This window comes from Doryrhamphus excisus, linkage group LG12 (assembly GCF_037039965.1).
Source record: "Doryrhamphus excisus strain RoL-2023G ecotype Guam linkage group LG12, RoL_Dexc_Guam_v1.1, whole genome shotgun sequence".
Taxonomy (NCBI): domain Eukaryota; kingdom Metazoa; phylum Chordata; class Actinopteri; order Syngnathiformes; family Syngnathidae; genus Doryrhamphus; species Doryrhamphus excisus.
In genome coordinates, this window is record NC_136368.1 from 16,744,254 (window position 1) to 16,765,404 (window position 21,151).

At 39.7% G+C, this 21,151-nt stretch overlaps 1 protein-coding gene across 1 annotated transcript; it reads left to right on the plus strand.

Annotated features, from left to right (window-relative positions):
• The first annotated feature begins 179 nt into the window (after nt 1-179).
• Nucleotides 180-15,011, plus strand: pms1 (PMS1 homolog 1, mismatch repair system component). The gene is made up of 13 exons (XM_078795242.1): nt 180-514; nt 926-1,108; nt 1,478-1,580; nt 1,741-1,904; nt 3,102-3,218; nt 6,032-6,154; nt 6,230-6,376; nt 6,456-7,255; nt 10,001-10,439; nt 11,497-11,510; nt 12,296-12,426; nt 13,266-13,426; nt 13,503-15,011. Exons 1-13 carry the CDS (start codon nt 362-364, stop codon nt 13,698-13,700), a joined length of 2,733 nt encoding a protein of 910 aa, XP_078651368.1. The 5' UTR covers nt 180-361; the 3' UTR covers nt 13,701-15,011.
• The last annotated feature ends 6,140 nt before the right edge of the window (nt 15,012-21,151 follow it).

Genomic DNA, 21,151 nt, shown 5'->3' on the forward strand with positions numbered 1-21,151 from the left:
CAAAATTATAAATACATAGTTTAGATAAGTGACGCGTTGTGGGTTGTAATACTTAGTGAGGTTGGGTTTGTCATCTTTCTCACGACATGTCTGGTAGTTCTAGTTCAGGAAAAATGTAGGCGATATCCACCCACGTGATATATACAGCCAATCAACGCTTTATTGTGGAAGGCGGTATGATCAGGGCATTTCCGCAGTGTGGCGTGAGTCTGTTTTTACATCTAAAAAGAGTTTGTTTGGAATTTTCTTACAGTATTCCATACTGTACTTACTTTATGTAAAATATTGTACATAGCCAGATATCGACTGATACATCCATGTTTACTATGAGTCATAAATCTCCAGTTTGACATTTAAATGCATGTTTAGTGGGTACATCATTATGAAGCAGCTGCCTCCAGACACCGTGCGGCTGTTGTCCAGCTCGCAGGTCATCACCTCTGTGACGAATGTTGTGAAAGAACTCTTGGAGAATTCACTTGATGCTGGGGCTTCAACCATTGACGTAAAACTGGTACAGTACCCTGACGGCATGTTGACTGACAGACATTTGATAATGTTATACTGTAGATCAGGGCTCTTCAATTCCAATTGAAACAGACGAGCTCATATGGATATCAACTGAAATCCCTCATCCTCCAACACAATTCAAAGAAAACAGGACTAAATTTCAGTGATAAACTGTATAAACAATGCATGAATGTTTAATGTTTATTGGGAAAAGCAGAAAGAAACAAACAATGTTCTGTGCAAAAATGTGGTAGTGATACAGTAGTTCAGATAAATCAATCCTGCCTTTCAACAACACATATTAACTCTCAATATTAGTCTGTATTCATATGTGTATCTGACACTTACTTACTAGATTACTAGACTTACTAGATTTGACATTTTCTATGTGTTCCCCTTTTATTTTCTATTGTAGGACAACTATGGCTTGGACCGAATTGAGATACGTGACAATGGCCATGGAATCAAAGCTGCAGATGCAGCCGTGATGGCTGTTAAACATTTCACATCCAAGATACAGAGCCATGAAGACCTAGAGCACCTTGAGACATATGGCTTCAGAGGAGAGGCACTCGGGTCTATTTGTGCTGTGGCAGAGGTGAGGTGAATTGTGAGCGGTGAGCATCAATTATCCGTTCCAGGAGGTCCTCAAACAAAAACGTACTCTAATAGAAGTTTTCGCATAAGAAATTATGCAAATCCAATGACACAAACAACATAAAAAATCAATCAAATCAACAAATCAATTTGCAATGCACGGTACATGATGAATGAAAGGGATAAAGGTCATTTTTGATTGTTGACAGAGGCAGCGCACATTCAAAAGTGTTGCTAGCATTCTTTATCAAAATGCTAGCACTTGCAACTTGCAGCCATGATCAGTGGGGAAAAGCAGATGACAGAGGGATGCTGAAATGTGTTTTCAAGGCAGCGTGGCAAAGGTTGTTATTTTGTTGTTCCTCTCCAGGTGACCATCACCACAAAGACTGAGGATGATCACATCAGCACCCAGTACATGCTTAACTTCCAAGGGCACATCATTTCTCAGAAGCCAACTCACATTGGCCAAGGCAAGGCATAATTGACTTTTGCAGTTAGCAAAGAAAAACTGTAAAAGCTGGAACCAAAATTTTTTTAAAATTAATTGAATAATATGTTACCCCAACATCTACAACATACTGAATTGGTTATGAAGTTATCTTGCATGACATTGCTCCTCATGTCTTTCAGGTACTACAGTTTGTGCACTGAAACTTTTCAAGAATCTTCCTGTGAGGCGCCAGTACTACTCATCTGCTAAAAGGTGCAAGGATGAACTGAAGAAAGTCCAGGATCTGATAATGGCCTACGCCATTATAAAGCCCGACTTAAGACTCACACTTACCCATAATAAGGTCTGCCTCTTTACTTTTTGTAATGTAGTGGAAATACAGTAGTAGTGGGTTGACACACTCCTTTAATGTTTGTCATCATTATTATCATCAGCATTTTTCTGAAGGACAGTGTTATGTTTAATATATTTTGTATATATGAAAAAGTATATGAGGTAACTAGATTGTGTCAATTTTCTAAACAGCAATGACAAACTCATTATTCCAAAATACAGCCACTAGATGTCCTCAGCAATCTTTGGATTTTGGCGCTAAATAGCCTCCTTGCAGAGAATGATATCTAACTAAAAGCAATTTACAATAATTTGCAGGTAATTAAGACTTGTGTGAAGATTTACCTTTTATGTTCATTCAGCAAGTAGTACATTAATTTAAGTGTAGGTTATGAGAATGCATTCATATCTGTATTAACATTAGCTGACAACACATTGTAACATTGTCATCCATTCAAAGTCATATTTAGCTCTGCACCAGTGGGAAAAAACAAATAATCAAATTCCCTGTACTCTTGTCTACAACTGAAATATTATAGTAAGGCTTTCTTACTTGGTTTGTCGTATTTGTATTTTTTTTAATGCTCTTCAATCATGTATGGTTAAGAAAAGTGCCAGAATAACTTACTTATTAATAACTTCAAAACGCCAATGACAGCGACAGTTAAATAGCCAATAGCCATGTCTTTATACCACTTTTACAACTGTACAACTATTTAGCAACTCCACATTTCCTTCTCACTTTCTCACCACAGCTAATCATATCTGTCAGGTGCTCCAAACACTAATATTACTGGCCGTGAACTCGAATTTAGCTGATTATGTCGCTTGAGTAAGTTACTGAACTCAGCTGTGGTTATTGTTTTGCAGACGTTTGCGGACTCTGTGGGTCAAGCTGGGGGCACACAACAACTGTATGACGTTCTTAGAAATTGGTTTCAAGGTTGTTAATGGAGAGTAATGCCCTCATTTTGTACATTCGGCTCTCACTTGCCCCTGTCCTTTACATCAACCTAAGCTGTTGAGCATGTGTCATGTTCCACAGTGTCTTTATGAGCTGTTTACAGGAGCGATCTGTTTTCATGTGTTAAGTGCACATCAAATAGTTGACACATGCCTGACAGAAGAGTGTATGATTTTATAAGAAATAATAAAATGTCCCCAAAACATTTTTACACAAAAATGATTGTGTTCCATATTTTTCCAGGTGGTGCTTTGGCAGAAGGCCAAAGCGGCTGATCACAGAAGTGCCCTCCTTGCAGTACTGGGGTCTAGTGCAGTAGTCAACCTACTCCCCTGTCACATTCACCAAGAGGAACTAGAGGTTTGTTCACTTCATATCATTCAAGCATTAACTGATTCATAATTCAACGGTATTCATCTTCATAAATACTGGGTCTTGGGCCTGGACTTCACTAGAGCTTATCTCCGGAAGTCTCTTCCACTCTTTGATAACACATCATGAAGATGGTGAATGTTAGAGACCTAGCGCTCCTCCGCCTTCCTTTTTAGGATGCCCTAGAGATGCTCAGTAGGGTTTAGTTCTAGAGACAAATTATTATTTTTTTTTTTAACACAATCTGTAATTAATAAGACATATTAGATCATTAGACACCCCCCCGTCCACCGAAAATTTGTGGGAATCTGAGGGAGTCCGTTGGTCAAAAAAGGTTGTGTACCGCTTATGTATGATCAGGTTTATAACATAAACCATATTGTGTGTATGCATATCTTCCAACATTTCATTGCACTGGTGATTTCAGTAATCAGTAATATTTAGTGTAGCTTTTTTTCTCTAACCTACAAACACATTCTCCATTATAATCAATACTGTTACATTTGAATTGATTTTGACCAATGAAACACATTATAACATAATGACGTGAACATACGTATGTTAAATTTTTACTTAAGGCACCATTACTGCATAATGTGGTGTTGCAGTATGTTTTTTTTTTGTTTGTGTTTCACCCTATCGTTGTATCGAAAGATTATAATATTACTGTGAGCCATGTGTCGTATAGTATAGTATTGTGAGGAACCGTGAGATTCCTACCCATAACAGTTAATGTTAGAATCATGCTCATGGGTTTGTACAGGAAGTAACCGAGATGGTGTTACTTGATAGTTGTTTTTTTACATTGCTTCTTCTAGAAATGTGTGATTTATCTGTTAATACTACATTCAAGGTCTTAATACTTTTTGCAGAGCAAATGAAAGAATGCACGTTACACTTGACCATGAGCTGAGCCTCTTCCAGAACGCCTGGTCTCAGGCCAGAAAATGTGGTCAGTTGGTAGCTGGCCAACTATTTATTCCCTTCCTCGTTTCCCTCTAGTCTTTCACTGATAATGAGGGAGTGATTTTTTGTTAGCTAAGCTTTGTTGTGCTGATTGTAATTGAATTAGTGTTGAGTGGCAACTTTCCGCTTGGTCACGGTGGGTACCGTACCTGCTGCTTTGAACTGATCTAGTCAGACAGATATAGAGCAGCCCTTTTCACCTTGTTTCTCTCATTTTTCTCTTTGTTGTTGCTATTTTGCTGCTGCACGTTAGGGCCCAAATATGAACATGACCTTTTAGACTCCTTTAGCACAGTGTAGGACAGTTACTTTTCTTATTTGTCCACAATAAGCAAACCAGGTTGTTCAGGAAGTGTTGCACTGCTGCAGAACAAAATATGATGCCCATTTTGGCATGATTACTTATACTTGTAGCCGTTCAGGGCACGAGTCGACATTTGTACTCCCATAAAGTGACCCTAATGAGCAGAAATAGCGAGAAACATATGTGCCCCAATCTGAAACAGCAGTTCATTTATTGACGTCTTGAAGCAAGCATTGTAAATAATGAGCCTGGGTCCATCTGGGGGGGAAAAAAATAAGCATGGTTATGTACCACCTGGAATCTGTAGAACATTAATAACCCTCATAATGTCTTACAAGCTTACATTCATTATGGCGTTTTTAGTTTGATTGTTGGTTTTTATGTAGAGTCATCAATTTTTGCTCCAGAGAACAGCTTCAGGGGGGTGGGAGGCGATGAGTACTCGCATTTCTTAAAGGTTAGCAGGTCTGCAATTCATTTGGTCCATGTAATTGAGTAATCAGAAAATATATAGTGTCTTTGAAAGGAGGCTAGTGCATTCTGAAGGACAATGCATCATAAGCATAGAGACTTATTTTTTGGTTATTTTATGTTTCATTCTTAGCTAAGGTTGCGGATGGCCTAAAATGCCATGGCTGAGCAACCACTTCAAAATAAGCTTCGGAGACACAAAGATTTCTATCAAGCTATCAAGAAAGATGGCCTTGGCTCATACTTTCCAGCCTGCCTATTCATGCTTTTTGCATTGTGTGCGTATGTGTGTGCACTTTCCAGCCCCGAAAAACATTATTAAAAATTAAAGGACTATGGCAAAAATGCTAATAGTGTAACACCTGCCTTCCCATCGGAGGGGCACAGTGAGAAAAGTGGTAAAATGGCTCCCGGACGCCTCCCTGTATACCATCATATAATCCGCTATGAATTATTCATTGTTCCAGAGGCAGCTTGACTCAATTCTGTTTGCAAGCTCCTTGTTCCTTGCTGTCCTCATCAGAGATTCCATGGAGTAGATAAGTGAGGAGGGTGGAAAGTGTTTGGAGAAGTCAGTGTTTCCGTTGGTGCCATCATTTTGAAGATGCCGCTCTCTTCAGAACAATCTCTTAGTAGCTGCTTTGTTCCAATCACAATACACTTTGTCTCATGTGACATTAAAGTTATAGAATTGAAGTCTATTAAATTATTGTTACTCGATATGACTTTTGACAGATCAGAGTCAATCAAAATAAAACACAGGTGCTGTGCAGCATGCATCTTTGAACTTAGACAATGAAGAAAAAAAACAAACTCATAACTTTGTAGTTATTCAAGTCAAAGGCTGGCTCTTCATCCACTCTGGTGTGATTTCAAAATGGCTGGGTATGCAAGAAAAGCCTTGCTTTGGTAGCATAGTGCACACTCAGATATGCATTCGGTGGTCTGAATCAACTACACTATCCTAGGTGATAATGTAATGGCATTATTGTTGTTAATTATTAATTATTTTTTATACTTTTGGATTCTCAATAACATGTTTATTTTTTATCTTCCTCAGATATTTTTAGATGGCTTTTTTCCTAAGCCAGGAGCAGAATTGTCTTCTACAAGCACATCTGTTCCAGGTAAAACATTCATATATGTCAACAACCGGCCTGTCCACCATAAAGACATAATTAAGGTATGCTTCAAATGAAATTCTTTTATTATTTCCCATTTCAATGTGTGATGACTGAATTGTGTGTTTGGCCTTCAGATGCTTCGTCAACACTATGCTGCGCAATATACGGAAGAGTCGGCACAAAGTCGATACCCAATACTTATGCTTAAAATCAACGTTTCACCGTCTTCGGTGGATGTCAATATGACACCTGATAAGACTGAGGTTCTTCTCCATGACAAGGTATTTGGGCAAATGATAAACAATCACAGACAAATGAACAAGTAAAATAAATAATGCATTTGTCTTTGTTTGCATTTAGGAGGCCTTGCTCACCGCATTAGAAGCGCTGCTAGTTTCTCTCTATCATTCTGGTAGGGACTCTCCAAAGGAACATCACAGCATTGAAGCATCTCTTTCACCAACACTGCAGACTGGCACTGTACAAGTGAATGGCGAGATAATGAGAAAAAGAAGTGCAGTACAGGTTGTTGTTCCATCTGAGATCGCCACATGTAAGAATTTCCAAGATCCACTTAAGCAGTGTGCCACTGCAGTGAATGACAATCCTCCACCAGATGGACAGACCTCTGATTGCAGCTCTACATCCTTGGTAGAAGAGGACTGGATTGTCAACCAAATTCTTGGTGGATCAGACTCAAACGTCTCACGTAGTTGTGACGAAACAGTACATTTTCCAGGTGAAGTCCATGAAAGAAGTGAGGACAATCCAATACTGGGTGCAAATCCAAGCAAACCCCATATATCAACTGAAGACTGGTGCAGGGGCACAGCTTTAATAGACCCGGTATCACGAGAACCTCTGCAACCCATTGAAATTCATCTACCCTTGATGCCAAGCCACTCTGACGTAGATGAGACCAAGGCTCAGAGCAGCTCTAACAAAACAATGGTCAATGTCATAACAGATAAACGGATAGCTCTGACAGCTTTTGACCTGATCAAAAATCGTACGGTGAGAGCGCCACTGTCGGCTTTTACCCTTTTTGAGAAGGAGGTCCGAGTCGAGGTTGTCGGGGAGAAACCTACTGCCAGCCTGCAAGAGATTAACACAGCTGTTAATGAGAGATGGAAAAATTTATCCGAGCAAGATCTCAAAAAGTAAGTTAACATTATCTTTCTTTTTCCTTTTCCTTATCATTGCTTTCTTTCCTTTTATTAGTATTTTTTTTACCCCACTTCCTGATATGTTTAATCAACAAGATTTGACATTTAAGTCAGCATCTAATGTTTTTAACACTATTTCTTTAGTTCAGTTCTGATTTCTGTGAGCAGGGCTGGTCGATATATCTATATTTATTTAAAAATATGGATATTTCTTTTAACCACGATATCAAAAACAAGCATATCGTTCATATTGATATAGACTGGATTTGATGCAGAGGTCTCATGTTTCAAGATAGCGGCACCTGAGTGCAAGCTAGTTACGGCAGCTCTGTATCTTCTGTGGTGTTTTTAGTGTTTAATAGTGCTTATTTATTGCTTTATTCATGTTTTTTGTGCCGTACCGACCACTCAAGCATGTGTGCAATGCACTCGGGAGCAGTTGTTAGCTCTGAGTACCCCTTCGCTACGCCGAGCAATCGGAGATCCCCGCGGAGATACAGAGGAGGAGAGGCTGCATAGTGGGAGTGAACAGCAAAAAATAAGTATACGGATTGCTGTATAAAGACGGTATAGATAATTTTTCCCCGTCTGTCGTTATGGGGAACGTGATATGGAAGCGCTAACCCGGCTGCACATAGCGAGTCCAGCACTGAAGATTGAATTATATTAAACTTTTTCTATATTATTGAAAAAGAGAATATACGGTTTTATTTTAGCTGCTATTTTTCTATAAGATTCTTTACATTTTAATAAAACTTTGCACACATATTTGGCTTGACTTATATCTAAATTCAGTTTGTGGAAAAAATATTGGGATATGTATTGTATATTGATACTGAATCTAAATATATCGGGATATGAGTTTTGATCCATATCGCCCGGCTGTAGTTGTCAGCTAATGATATCTTCTAAAGTTATCTATTATTAACTATATAGCCTACTATAATTGCTGATCACCTCTCTGAGACTGATGATTTTTGCACTACAGAAATCTACATGAACACCAGACAGTGCTGAATGACCATTCATACATATATAACAACAATTTACTTTTATTAATTTAATTTACTTTTATTTTCATTCAAAAATAAAAGATTACAAAAAATGTAATCTTGAGCCAGCTTCATACAGTTCCTCTTAAAAGACGCCATGATAAATGCCTGGTGTCCGTGTTCTCATAGTTGTTTTTGTTCATGTAAAATGTAATCTACATTTACTTCATGAATGGTTAGAGTAGTGACACATAGTTGGCTAGTCAAGAACAGACTTGGCACTGAGCAGATGGAGGTAATGAGCGTTTGAGTTGACCCTTGCCCCCCCCTCTGTGTCAAAGGATTTACATTAATGAAGGTAAGACAGGGATGGAGTCATTTAGGGGGAAAAACAGGAAACAAAGCTTGTCTAAGGATGTGTTTCAATCATGTAACGTACAATGAATTATATATTCCTGCATGGTATTTTGGATTTGGTGTGTGTGTTTGTAGGCATTATTCAATCACATCACATCAAAACCAAAACAGTCATAATATTGCGGTAATGATGACTATTCAGTTAACTACTGGAATGGCTATTGTGTAAGTTTACAGCAGAGGCATGATAATTACAGTATAATTAGTAATTTAAGACTCATATCTTAGCCTGTCGCTGTCTACTGTATGTTGTTTTTGGGCGTTACAAGGTAGTACTGAATAAGTCATGTAATTGTCATGTAATATGTTTTCATTGTAACTGATGATGAACCACAGCACCATGATTCCCCCCATATTGTCATTTTACATCGTAAATATTAGTTCTACATGTGTTTTATCTACATATTTAGATTCCTTGACCATGAAAACATAACATTAGCAATCGGATTCATAATATGATCGATATTAGTTCAGTAGTTCACAAAAATAACATTTGAGGATGCAACAAATCCACTTCACAGTGTCTTCCTTATATATAATGGGGGTGAAGAAAATTCCAAACTAATATTTTGTAGAACCTGTTGGAAATGTCCTGTATTTTTTTCCTGACCATTTTCTGTGGTCCTATCTCGCAATGTTAAAGAATCCTTTAAAAATGTCCTCGATCCACATGGTGATCCAGATCACCCCCAAAATGTAATCATTTCTTCCATATCCCATTTCCGACAATTCCTGAACATTTCATTCACATCCATTCAGAACTTTTCACATGATTTTGAACAAACCAATAAACGCCAGCAAAAACATAACCTCTACACTTGGTGGAGTTAATTAGTCACAGATGATGAGTAAGCATAATTAGCCAAACGTGAAGCGAGCCAAGCCAACTTCATTCTTAACTGTCACAGAAATGTATAAATGCATAAGTTAACCACGATGTAGTAACATTTAGTTTACCACTTCTAGGAATTAAATAATAGTGTAAATAATAATAACCTTAATGCTTAACATGTTGAGATTATGTGGCAGCATGAGTTATCAACAGGATGCAGTGGGAAGAACTCTTTATGGTATAGTCAATACATATAGCCAATATTGCTTGATAATCAAATTGTCAAACAAATAAGAATTAATCTGCTAATTTTATTAGACAACATGCTAGGTAAGGTGATATGTGTTATGGCATTAAGTAGTTTAGTCCAAAATAATCAAATTTTACTTGGACCCAAGGTGTAAATGGTGGATTAATTGAGTACTTGTAGAAAGGCTTAGTTAGACGGAATACTGTTCATTACTACCATTGTTGTGTTGTGTTTTCTGTACTGTCCAGGTATGAGGACGAAGCACAAAAACACCTAAAAAACCACAGCCGCACTTGCACAAGTCAACTGGCAAACAGTGAAGGCCTGAAAGAGCGGAAGGGCCACAAACGCAAGGCTCCACTCTCGAACCAGCAGCTGCTAGACGAGCTCTTCTCTGCACAGCCCCAAAAGAAGGAGAGGAGCCCAACGCTGAAGCCCTCACAGCCCTTCCCTTTTTGCATGTCAAGCCTTCAGTTGCAGCTTCAGCGCCTTTCATCCCAGCTTGGAGCAGCACCACAGGGCCTCCGTCTTATAAACCGGCTGGCCTCTCAGAGAGCCTGGGTCATTTTATGTGGTCAGAGCCTCATGTTGTTAAACCCATTTCGGGTGCAGGAGACCTTGCTGTTTAAGAGACTCCTACAGAATAATATACTTCCAGCAGTCACTCTACAGAACCCTATACATACAGTGAAGAAAATAAGTATTTGAACACCCTGCTATTTTGCTATTTCTCCCACTTAGAAATCATGGAGGGGTCTGAAATTTTCATCGTAGGTGCATGTCCACTGTGAGAGAGATAAACTAAAAAGAAAAATCCAGAAATCACAATGCATGATTTTTTAACAATTTATTTGTGTGATACAGCTGCAAATAAGTATTTGAACACCTGTGTATCATCTAGAATTCTGACCCTGAAAGACCTGTTAGTCTGCCCATTAGAAGTCCACCTGCACTCCATGTATCATCCTGAATCAGATGCACCTGTTTGAGGTCGTTAGCTGCATAAAGACACCTGTCCACCCCATACAATCAGTAAGACTTTAACTTGTAACATGGCGAAGACCAAAGAGCTGTCCAAAGACACCAGAGACAAAATTGTACACCTCCACAAGGCTGGAAAGGGCTACGGAGCAATTACCAAGCAGCTTGGTGAAAAAAGGTCCACTGTTGGAGCTATCATTAGAAAATGGAAGAAGCTAAACATGACGGTCAATCTCAATCGGAGTGGAGCCCCATGCAAGATATCACCTCGTGGGGTCTCAATGATTCTAAGAAAGGTGAGGAATCAGCCCAGAACTACACGACAGGACTTGGTCAATGACCTGAAAAGAGCTGGGACCACCGTTTCCAAGGTTACTGTAGGTAATACACTAAGACGTCATGATGTGAAATCATGCATGGCACGAAAGGTTCCCCTGCTTAAACCAGCACATGTCAAGGCCCGTCTTAAGTTTGCATATGACCATTTGGATGATACAGAGGAGTCATGGGAGAAAGTTTTATGGTCAGATGAGACCAAAATAGAACTTTTTGGTCATAATTCCAATAAGCGTGTTTGGAGGAAGAAGAATGAAGAGTACAATCCGAAGAACACCATCCCTACTGTGAAGCATGGGGGTGGTAGCATCATGCTTTGGGGGTGTTTTTCTGCACCTGGGACAGGACGAGTGCACTGCATTAAAGAGAGGATGACTGGGGCCGTGTATTGTGAGATTTTGGGGAACAACCTCCTTCCCTCTGTCAGAGCATTGAAGATGGGTCGTGGCTGGGTCTTCCAACACGACAACGACCCGAAGCACACAGCCAGGAAAACCAAGGAGTGGCTCCGTAAGAAGCATATCAAGGTTCTAGCATGGCCCAGCCAGTCTCCAGACCTGAACCCAATCGAAAATCTTTGGAGGGAGCTCAAACTCCGTGTTTCTCAGCGACAGCCCAGAAACCTGACTGATCTAGAGAAGATCTGTGTGGAGGAGTGGGCCAAGATCCCTCCTGCAGTGTGTGCAAACCTGGTGAAAAACTACAGGAAACGTTTGACCTCTGTAATAGCAAACAAAGGCTACTGTACCAAATATTAACATTCATTTTCTCAGGTGTTCAAATACTTATTAGCAGCTGTATCACACAAATAAATTGTTAAAAAATCATGCATTGTGATTTCTGGATTTTTCTTTTTAGTTTATCTCTCTCACAGTGGACATGCACCTACGATGAAAATTTCAGACCCCTCCATGATTTCTAAGTGGGAGAAATAGCAAAATAGCAGGGTGTTCAAATACTTATTTTCTTCACTGTATAACAGAAAGGTGACGTACCACTCCTCACTAGCAAACAGCCAAAGATAAATGATTTTCTATGCTTTTAGTACAGATGGTCCTCTGGTTGTGAACAAGTTCCATTTCTCGACTGACACCGCAAAATTACATTTTTAAGGAATTTATGGTAGTGCGCTCATAACCATGAAACTTATCACTGAACTGTTGTACTGTGCTGTATCTGCATACAGTCTGTGAAGACAACTGCTGAATACATTGTCTCTTCTGCAGATGTTTAGGGGGAACGGAATATATGGAGGCTCTATGCAACATGGAGAAACAAAACCCAGATCTGAATGGTGGGATGTTCATCTCTGACCAAAGACTTGTGGCCAATGGGTTTAAAATCAGACTTACTCCAGGTAAATGATTTAAAGGGGAGGTATTATGCTCGATTTTTGACCCTTTGTATTGTTTAAGTATTTGAGTTGTGAACTCCCATAGAGCAGCTACACACGATAGAAAACTTTTAGATCTTCCAGAATCTGCGCCTATTCCAAAATACCTATTGCAGATGCACCCTGAACAAAAGCAATAACAGAAGAACATAGTGTAAATGAATAGGTAATTATCACAAAAACTACATTCTTTGGTATAGGCACTTTCATGTAATGGTGCATAGTAAATGAAACATAATATGTAATATTAAACCATGACACCATAGTACTGAAACATGCACAGACAGAAATCTTCATTATTCTGATTATTTTTCATCTCCCCTGGAAACACTTCCATGAAAGTGAGTTGTTTTTGTTACTGAACTGGTTCACCACAGTCAACATTGGCACACTGCCTGAGAGCGAGACCTCTCAGTGGGGGTACAGGTGATCACAATGGTTGCCCTTTGAAAAATTCAAAGAATTTTCATAGAGCACTGCCAACCCCAGGAGAGACGTGTGCCTAACGTTGACATTAAGTGCATGAAATCTCGGAATAGTTGTTTCTCTCATATAAGTCTGAATGATTTGTGATACAGTATTTCCTCTTTAAATGACAGGTAGTATTTTTTTCGCTCGACAAGACGACTTCCTTTCAATCTGCTGGGGCTTCTTTTCGTCATTTAACACTCCATTTGGCCTTTCCTTGTTTGCCTTAGTCATCACTCAAACTGTAAATCACAATGTTTATTTATTATTATTTCCTGGAGATAGAATGTACGTCTGCAGCATATTAATCCTTGTTTTCTGCTTGTTTTGGCCAGGCGTCATGTCACCTGAGAGACATCTGGAAGTGACAGCACTGGCAGACTGCGTACCTTTCCTCGGTATAGAGGACCTCAGGGAGATCATGACTGCAGTGCATCACAGGAAGGCCAAGACTGTGCAGGAGTGTCGGCCACTGAAAGTTTCCAACTACCTACAAGTGAGAGATGTGATGAAAATTGCACCCATTGTTTTCTTGTTGCACTAATTGACTAAATTCGGACTCTTCTGCACAGAGTGAGGCCGTTCGACTTGCTCGACAGATGCCTGCACATTTATCAAGGGAGGATGTGGAGGACATCCTTAGACGGATGGAAGAACTTGGTGAGAACAGCCACATCTGTTTCCATGGAAGGCCATTTCTACAACTCCTGTCTGACATCCCTCATACTGACCAGGAGACTAAGGCTCTGCTTAAACCTTTGGGACTATAGAACTGATGACTATCAAAACAACTACGGTGGAACCTCAGGTAGTGTATTTTTCTGTTTACGTCGAAAACTATTTTTTCCCACAATTTGCATACATGTCCCAGTTAGTTAGAGTCCAACTGTTTATAAAATATTTTTTATCTCAAAACGTCCCTGTTAGTGTTGAAACCAGAACTGGAAGTCACTGTCTCTCATCCCATCACTGGTTGATTATAGTTCTGTTAACCAACACAATTATCTTTTCTTTTGATCATGGCTTCCAAATAACCCTCAATGAGACAAAGAAAGTTGAAAGTTCCAGGACTTTGACGAAGAAAGTGAGAAACGCATCTGAAACACAATTTAAGAAATAACTTGCAGCACAATAAGAAAGTGGTGTCCATGCAGGTCTCCCTGCCTCATAGACATCTTTGTCAACTATCAAGTCTTCAATCAAGGTAATAGTGATGTTAAGTGTTGTATTAATATTTTTGGGTATCCAGAACGTACATTTATCTATAATTAGATTTGCTTGGGCTGCACGGCGGACGAGTGGTTAGCACATGCAGGCCTCACAGCCAGGAGACCCGAATTCTGGAACGGATTAATGATGATAACCGGGGTTCCACCGTACTTTCAATAGCATGTAATTTTTACACAACACACTTTGGCAGTTCTTGTATATTTTTCAGTTTTTCTTCATACCTGTAGACTTCTTTGAAACCGTAATAAATGTTACACGGTGCACACACCCTAAAGCACCTTATGCTTTAATTACAGCAATACTGGGTAGTTGTTTTGTATGGTTTTGCCTCTGTATATCACCACAGTTGATATGAAATAAAACAGTAGACATTTAACAGTAGACTTTCAGCCACAAATGCTGCATTGCAGTGGGCCTCAGTTGGACCGTGGGACACATGTGGCCTGCTAACATAACCCAAATAATGTTCCAACTAACAACAAATGCTCATCCTAGTTATTTATAACAAAAACAAAGACATTTTTTGTGAAAATGTATACACAGCAGCAGACGTTGCTAACCCCAATGTAGTCAGAATGGTACAATCGTAAATACATGATTGATATTTTTATATGACTTGACGGTGAGCTTGATAGTTGAATCAGACTCATCTGAATCTCCGACTCGAATAGTCTACTATTCTAAGACATCCTATATATATGTATGCGGGGTGTGTGTATGTATATACGTATGTATATGCGCAAGTCAGCCCAGGAGAGGGAGGGGAAATCAAACCCAAGTTCAGCAGAGTATGACCGGAGTTCAGCCATAACTTTCTTTAAAAAAAAAAAAAAAAAGTATCTGGAGTAGAATCCTCTTCAAATCTCACAAGCCATAGCATTAATAAGTCAGCAATACTAATAAAAGACTCATAAGCCAAGGATGTGACGAGAGAGATGTGCCAGCCCCATAAGTCTGATCCTTCAATTAGTGCCAGCTGTCAGTCCCATACTGTAGTATGGACAGATATTTGGTTACGATCCCAGGCTGCATAAATGCTTGCACTGTAATGTCAACCTCTTAGTTGAAAGTGACACTTCATTTAGACTTGCAGGCTAATAATTCTGTTTAGTTTGGCTGCTGCTTCCTGTGGGAAACCGAGTAAAATGAAAAACTGGAATACTCTGTGTTGAATCTAAGGATAGAGTAGTAACAGGAATATTGTGTTTTCTTATCCATAGAGTGCATAAATGCTTTTAGAATGGGCTGGTGGTGATCAGTGTAGGGAAAATAACCGTGAAACATAGTAGTTATTTGTTAACTTTACCCAACAGAATTACTTATTGTTCTGAGTGCTACTGTGTATGTAAATATTTTCTAAAGGTAATATCTTACCTCTTAATGATGCATTTTTTGACTGATGTGACTCCAGAACGACTTAGTGTTGAAAGTATGACATATAATGAATTTTTTTAAGTCCCAGAAACTTTTTGTTAAACTTAGTTGAAGTCTCCTAGCTCTTAATACCCGTGACAATGGCTCACATCATTATGTAATTAAGATATAATTTATTGTCATGTGTACAGTAAGTAAATAAGCTTTATGAAACTGTATGTTTACATTAACGACCATTCCAGGGTGCACCCTGCCTCTTGCCTGAAGTCAACTGGGATAGGCTCCAGCATACGGTGACCCTAATAAGGATAGGATGTATAGAAAGATGGATGTTTACATTACACATTCCATTTTTAAATATATTGATGACTAATATATTTTGACTAATCTTTCTCAGATTTCAGACCCAATGGCCTCATGCATGCTGTACATTTTTAATATTTCCATTCCTAAAAATACACCTTGTCTTAACTACTAATTTCTTAAATATACAATACATGTGTACAGGAAATGGCTCACACACTATGTACTGTACTGTAAACATTTTCACTCACTACGCTCTCCTAAGAATCTCTCCAAAGAAAAAAGTGAAATCTGATTGCTTACCTTATAATAATAATAATAATAATAATAATAATAATAATAATAATAATAATAATAATAATAATAATAATTAATAATAATATAGTTAGGCCAGTGAAAGGTCAACCCTCACCATGTGTCTTGTTTTACGTGAGAGGAGCCTCCCACATATAGCGCTAGTATCGATGCAGGGTAGATGCTAGGCAAAGTGCCCGTTGGAAGGGAATACATAGCGATGAGGACCTCTGGCCTCAGTTCGCCCACCTCCCTTAAGCTTTCCATCCCTCACTCCAGCATGAAGTCTTGTGTGAAACTTGTCACTCTTGTAAACACGCTCCACAGTTTCTTGTGTCACGAAATGTATGCAGCAGCAGAATTTGCTCCACGCTTGCTACTCTTATCACCCAAGGGACATATCAGAGTAATTGGGGAGGATTAACTGTTTAAAAGGTCAACAGAGTGCCTTTGCCAGCTGTCTTTTATATCACCTGTTGTATTTTTTTTTCCATGATTGAACAGACTTGAATGAATGAATGCAATAATGACTGCAAGCTGCAAAATATCCACACTTTGATATAAGAACACTTCCAGGGTCTTGAAGATGCAAAGCTCCTGTTACTGCCCTAATTTACAGAGCCCCTCGTGCTCCGTGTTGCATTCAACACCCAGTGTAACTGTAGACCTCTTTCACAACCCAACAGTAATCCTACTCTTTAGCAGAGTCATTAAATCTAAAATAAATATCAGCGAACTATATTTAACACCTTTTACCACTATTTTTGGAGCTGTGATTAGTAGCGCTTTTGCCTGTGTGCAGGCAACTGTTTAGAAATGTTTGGAATTCAGAAAACGCTATAACATTAATTAATTTTACATTGACACCCTTATTTCTTATATATCAAACATTGACAAAGTATACGCTGACAACATTGAAAAATTTCAAATAAACCCTATTTCAATTTTTCTGAATGTATTTCAACTGTAAAAAACTATCAGTTTTTCTAATGTTGTGCTTTCAGTTTAATGCATTGCACACATCCATTAATGGAATTTCTTGTAAATTCATTGTGCAAACATATATACCATGAATGGTGTTTGTGATATTTGAAAATCTACCCATCCCTCTGACAGATGTGACAGGTCACTGTATTTGTTTGTGGTCAGAGTATAGCATATCATCTGGAGACAGGAGGTTTCCAAAATCTGCCCTCTCTCGGCCTCTTTGGAGGAACATATATTCTTCAACACTGTCAGTGTTGTCCCTGGAGAGACACTTTTTGTGGTCTTGAACCCTGGATGACCTGGGGCCACAAGTTTGGAGGGGTCAGGTTAACCCCTCTGTGAAAACAAACACTAACAGTGAGGAATATTGTAAACATATCGAGGAGTGGACATCAACTTTGTCTCCGAACTGATAGTGGCAGAATGGAGTCATTAATCATTCGATGGCTTCCCAGAGGTGACTGTCAGTTTTAAAGTAGGAATAGTGATTCCTCATCGCTAAGTGAAAAAGCAAACAGAGAGGAGACGGGAAGAATAAATCACTCAAGAGGCTAAGACAGGGAGCATTCAACAGCTTGCCATCTGGCCGTTATCATGTCCTGGGTTTATTTTATTGCTTTTCATTACTTTCCGTAGACCCAGGAGAGATTTAAACAAACAAGCTATCAGTCTGGCCTCACGCTCTTCTGCTGCTAGTTTAAGTAGTCACAATGTGCATCATGAACGCAGGCCCCTAAATGATAAAGCCAATTCCGTTGTGTGAGCCGAAAGAGTTCGACTCCTGGTCCCTATGACAATAACAATTATGATCATTGTAAAGACATTCATCTCTCCTTCGAGGACTAGCTTCACTGCAGCTACAACGCCTGCTGCTCATGGTGCCCTTTGTGTTTCATCATCCTGAGCATCTTTAGCTCCCCTAAACGACCGCATTAGTCTATTTTATCTGCACCCCTGCTTCCTTCCTCTGCATCTGGGGTCCAGCCCAAGTCCATGTGCAACTGTTTTTATGCACATATTACAATAAGAAATGTTTTATTAGCTGCATAACTCAAACTGTCAGAACATCAAGAAGGCAGGCTCTGCCGATGTAGCTAATAATTGATGCAATCAGGTAACTGCTAACTGATCATCACCATTGATTATGATTTGTGTGATTGAATGATTTCACATGAATTAATGCTGCAGAATTGATGTCGATTTGTACGTCCCACTTTAAGTTAAATATAATGTTTCACCAAAGACAAGCTGATCAGAGGATCAGAGTGTCATCACCTTCAGACCAACGGCCAGACAAGAAACGTATCGTATCTATTTATTTACTTTATCTATACTGTACAGACTGAATTTGAAACACCTAAATGCAACAGTCTGGACAGCAGTGACGCATACAAGCATATTCAAAAGTCAAATTGCATGCTGAGGATGACAAATTCATACATGTTGGCAGGTCTGCACTAATATTGAAAGTCCTAACTGCTTCTCACGCCCCAACTGACAGTTCACCGAAGCCCCCCCGGGAGGCCCGCTCTACTATTTGAGAAGCGCTGAGCTAAGGCGACAATATGTCCATTGCGTGTGTGTAAACCTCAATTTGTCCATTTACCCAACATGAATTGATGTAACAACATGATGTCAGTGCTAAAAGGAGGCACTGTGTGTGTGTGTGTGTGTGTGTGTGTGTGTGTGTGTGTGTGTGGCTTGAGCAGGATTAACTTCTACAGTGAACTGGGTGGACACAAGTTAGTAGTACATAATTGTAAATTATTGCTGGAATTCCAACAGGCAAGCAGTGTAGATTATGTAGACGCGGCTTCTCTGAGCTAGCTGGGGCGATGCAGTGGTTTGCAGAGCAGGGGAGTCTGCTTCTCCCAGTAGATGTTTCAGTGGGAGCCAGAGGTAGCTCTAACGTTTGTCTAATGACCAGGTTAAAGGTGACTTCAATTCCCTCAGTTCTATCGGTCATTTTGTCTTGCTCTGTGTTGTGTTTGTTTTCTTTAGTTTCTGTTTTGGACTTATTTTGTATCCCAGTTTCCTCATTTGCACAATTTCCAGGGGCTTACTTTGTGTTCTGAGTGGGTGAGAGACCGCAATTTAGTTCAGCTTTTCGCTGCTTCATTACTTGTGTTAGATGTGTTTGTTAAAACCAAAAATTGTAATGATTTCCACTGCTTCACTATTTTTTACCCTTACCCTTTCACCTCCAAATATTTATATATACTGTGTAAACAGTATTTAAAATTTAACCAGGTTCCATACATGCCAGCTCTTTTAATGTTACACAACAAGAATCACGTCCAATAACAGGGTCTCCAGCTGTCTTGGACTACTCTAATAGCCCCTAACATCCTTCTTGCCTGTTCTCTCACTCTCACTTCCTCACCTGTCAGAGGTGGAATGTCGCTGGCGAATGCAATGCCCCAGAGTCCCACCATCAACAGATGTAGTGACGCTCAGTCGAAATGTTTCAAACTAACGAAGAACAAACAAGCAGTTACAAACAGTGCAGGACAGCCTGACACGGAATCTTAGCAGCGCCTATGAGTGTGGACTGCCATGACTGAAGTGTTTTTCATATATCTGTACTGAACAAGTTAATCGTGTCATTTAATCTTAATATCATCCATCCATCACATTTCTCAAAGGCCTATGTCAGCACACTTTTTGATGTGAATAATCATCAAATAAAATATAAATGTAATCATCAATGAAATTATTTTCAAACTACTGCCACACTGAGAAATATACTGTATTTCAGAGGATCCATTTATTCATTCATTCATTTTCTACCGCTTATCCTCACAAGGGTCGCGGGGGTGCTGGAGCCTATCCCAGCTGTCTTCGGGCGAGAGGCAGGGTACACCCTGGACTGTTCGCCAGCCAATCACAGGGCACATATAGACAAACAACCATTCACACTCACATTCATACCTATGGAAAATTTGGAGTCACCAATTAACCTAGCATGTTTTTGGAATGTGGGAGGAAACCGGAGTACCCGGAGAAAACCCACGCATGCACGGGGAGAACATGCAAACTCCACACGGAGATGGCCGAGGGTGGAATTGAACCCTGGTCTCCTAGCTGTGAGGTCTGCACGCTAACCACTCGACCGCCGTGCAGCCCTCGGAGGGTCCAAATATTAGAAATAGTACTCAATATAATGCATAGGAGTGATTCTGGGTGCCTTCACTTCAAGGGGCATGACCATAATCATATAAAAATGTATTGCAAATACACAGGGGAAACAGTTTGAAATATATATATATATATATATAACATGATCTGATGTCAATTTCAGCCCATTTTGCTGCATCCGAAACATGTGTAAGTAAGGGCATTCTAAACATTTTTAAAGCAGCTGACTGAGCACAAGTAAGCCCGTCTTGCATCATTACTAAAGATGGTAGAATCTAAAAATGTTCCCCGATGAAAAGACATTTTGTGGATCTCACTCCACTTGACGTCTGCTCTCTGCTGGGCCGTGGCTCTCATCCAGCTCTCAGCAGGAAAGGAAGTGGCTCTCTGGGCCATTGCTCAATTCGCCATCTACTGGGCGGAAGTCAACTCTCAATGAGGCTGCCAGCCCAAGAGGTCATGCTGTCAGAGCACACTAGAGTTCACATCCTCTCATTAGATTGCAATACCCTCAGCATCCCTAAGTGGAAAATGAATAGCTGAGTCATGGAAATAGCGCCCCTCATGAAGGTTTATGGTGGGCTTGGGCACATGGCATCGGGTGGGTTGAATATGTCTGTTGTCATTTTACTCTCTGCTTACTCACACCACGTTTGTCTGTGTCATTTATCAGTTTACAACATGTGTTGAAGACATAAAGATTCTCAGCTGCTGAGGCGTGATGGGGGCTCTCAGCTTCCCTCAAGGAACACAGGCCAAGTTATTGGTTGAGACCTCAATGTCAAATAATGAGTATAGAGTATATTATATCTTCAGATACTGACTGACTTGTAGATTGTACAAAATTCAGATATGTATCATTTGGACATTCAAACAGGACAAAACTCATCAACAA

Coding starts and splice junctions, on each gene's coding strand:
- pms1 (XM_078795242.1), top strand. CDS start 362: ATGTTTAGTGGGTACATCATTATGAAGCAGCTGCCTCCAGACACCGTG. Junction 1,109..1,477: donor CTATTTGTGCTGTGGCAGAG/GTGAGGTGAATT, acceptor GTTCCTCTCCAG/GTGACCATCACCACAAAGAC. Junction 13,427..13,502: donor AAGTTTCCAACTACCTACAA/GTGAGAGATGTG, acceptor TCTTCTGCACAG/AGTGAGGCCGTTCGACTTGC.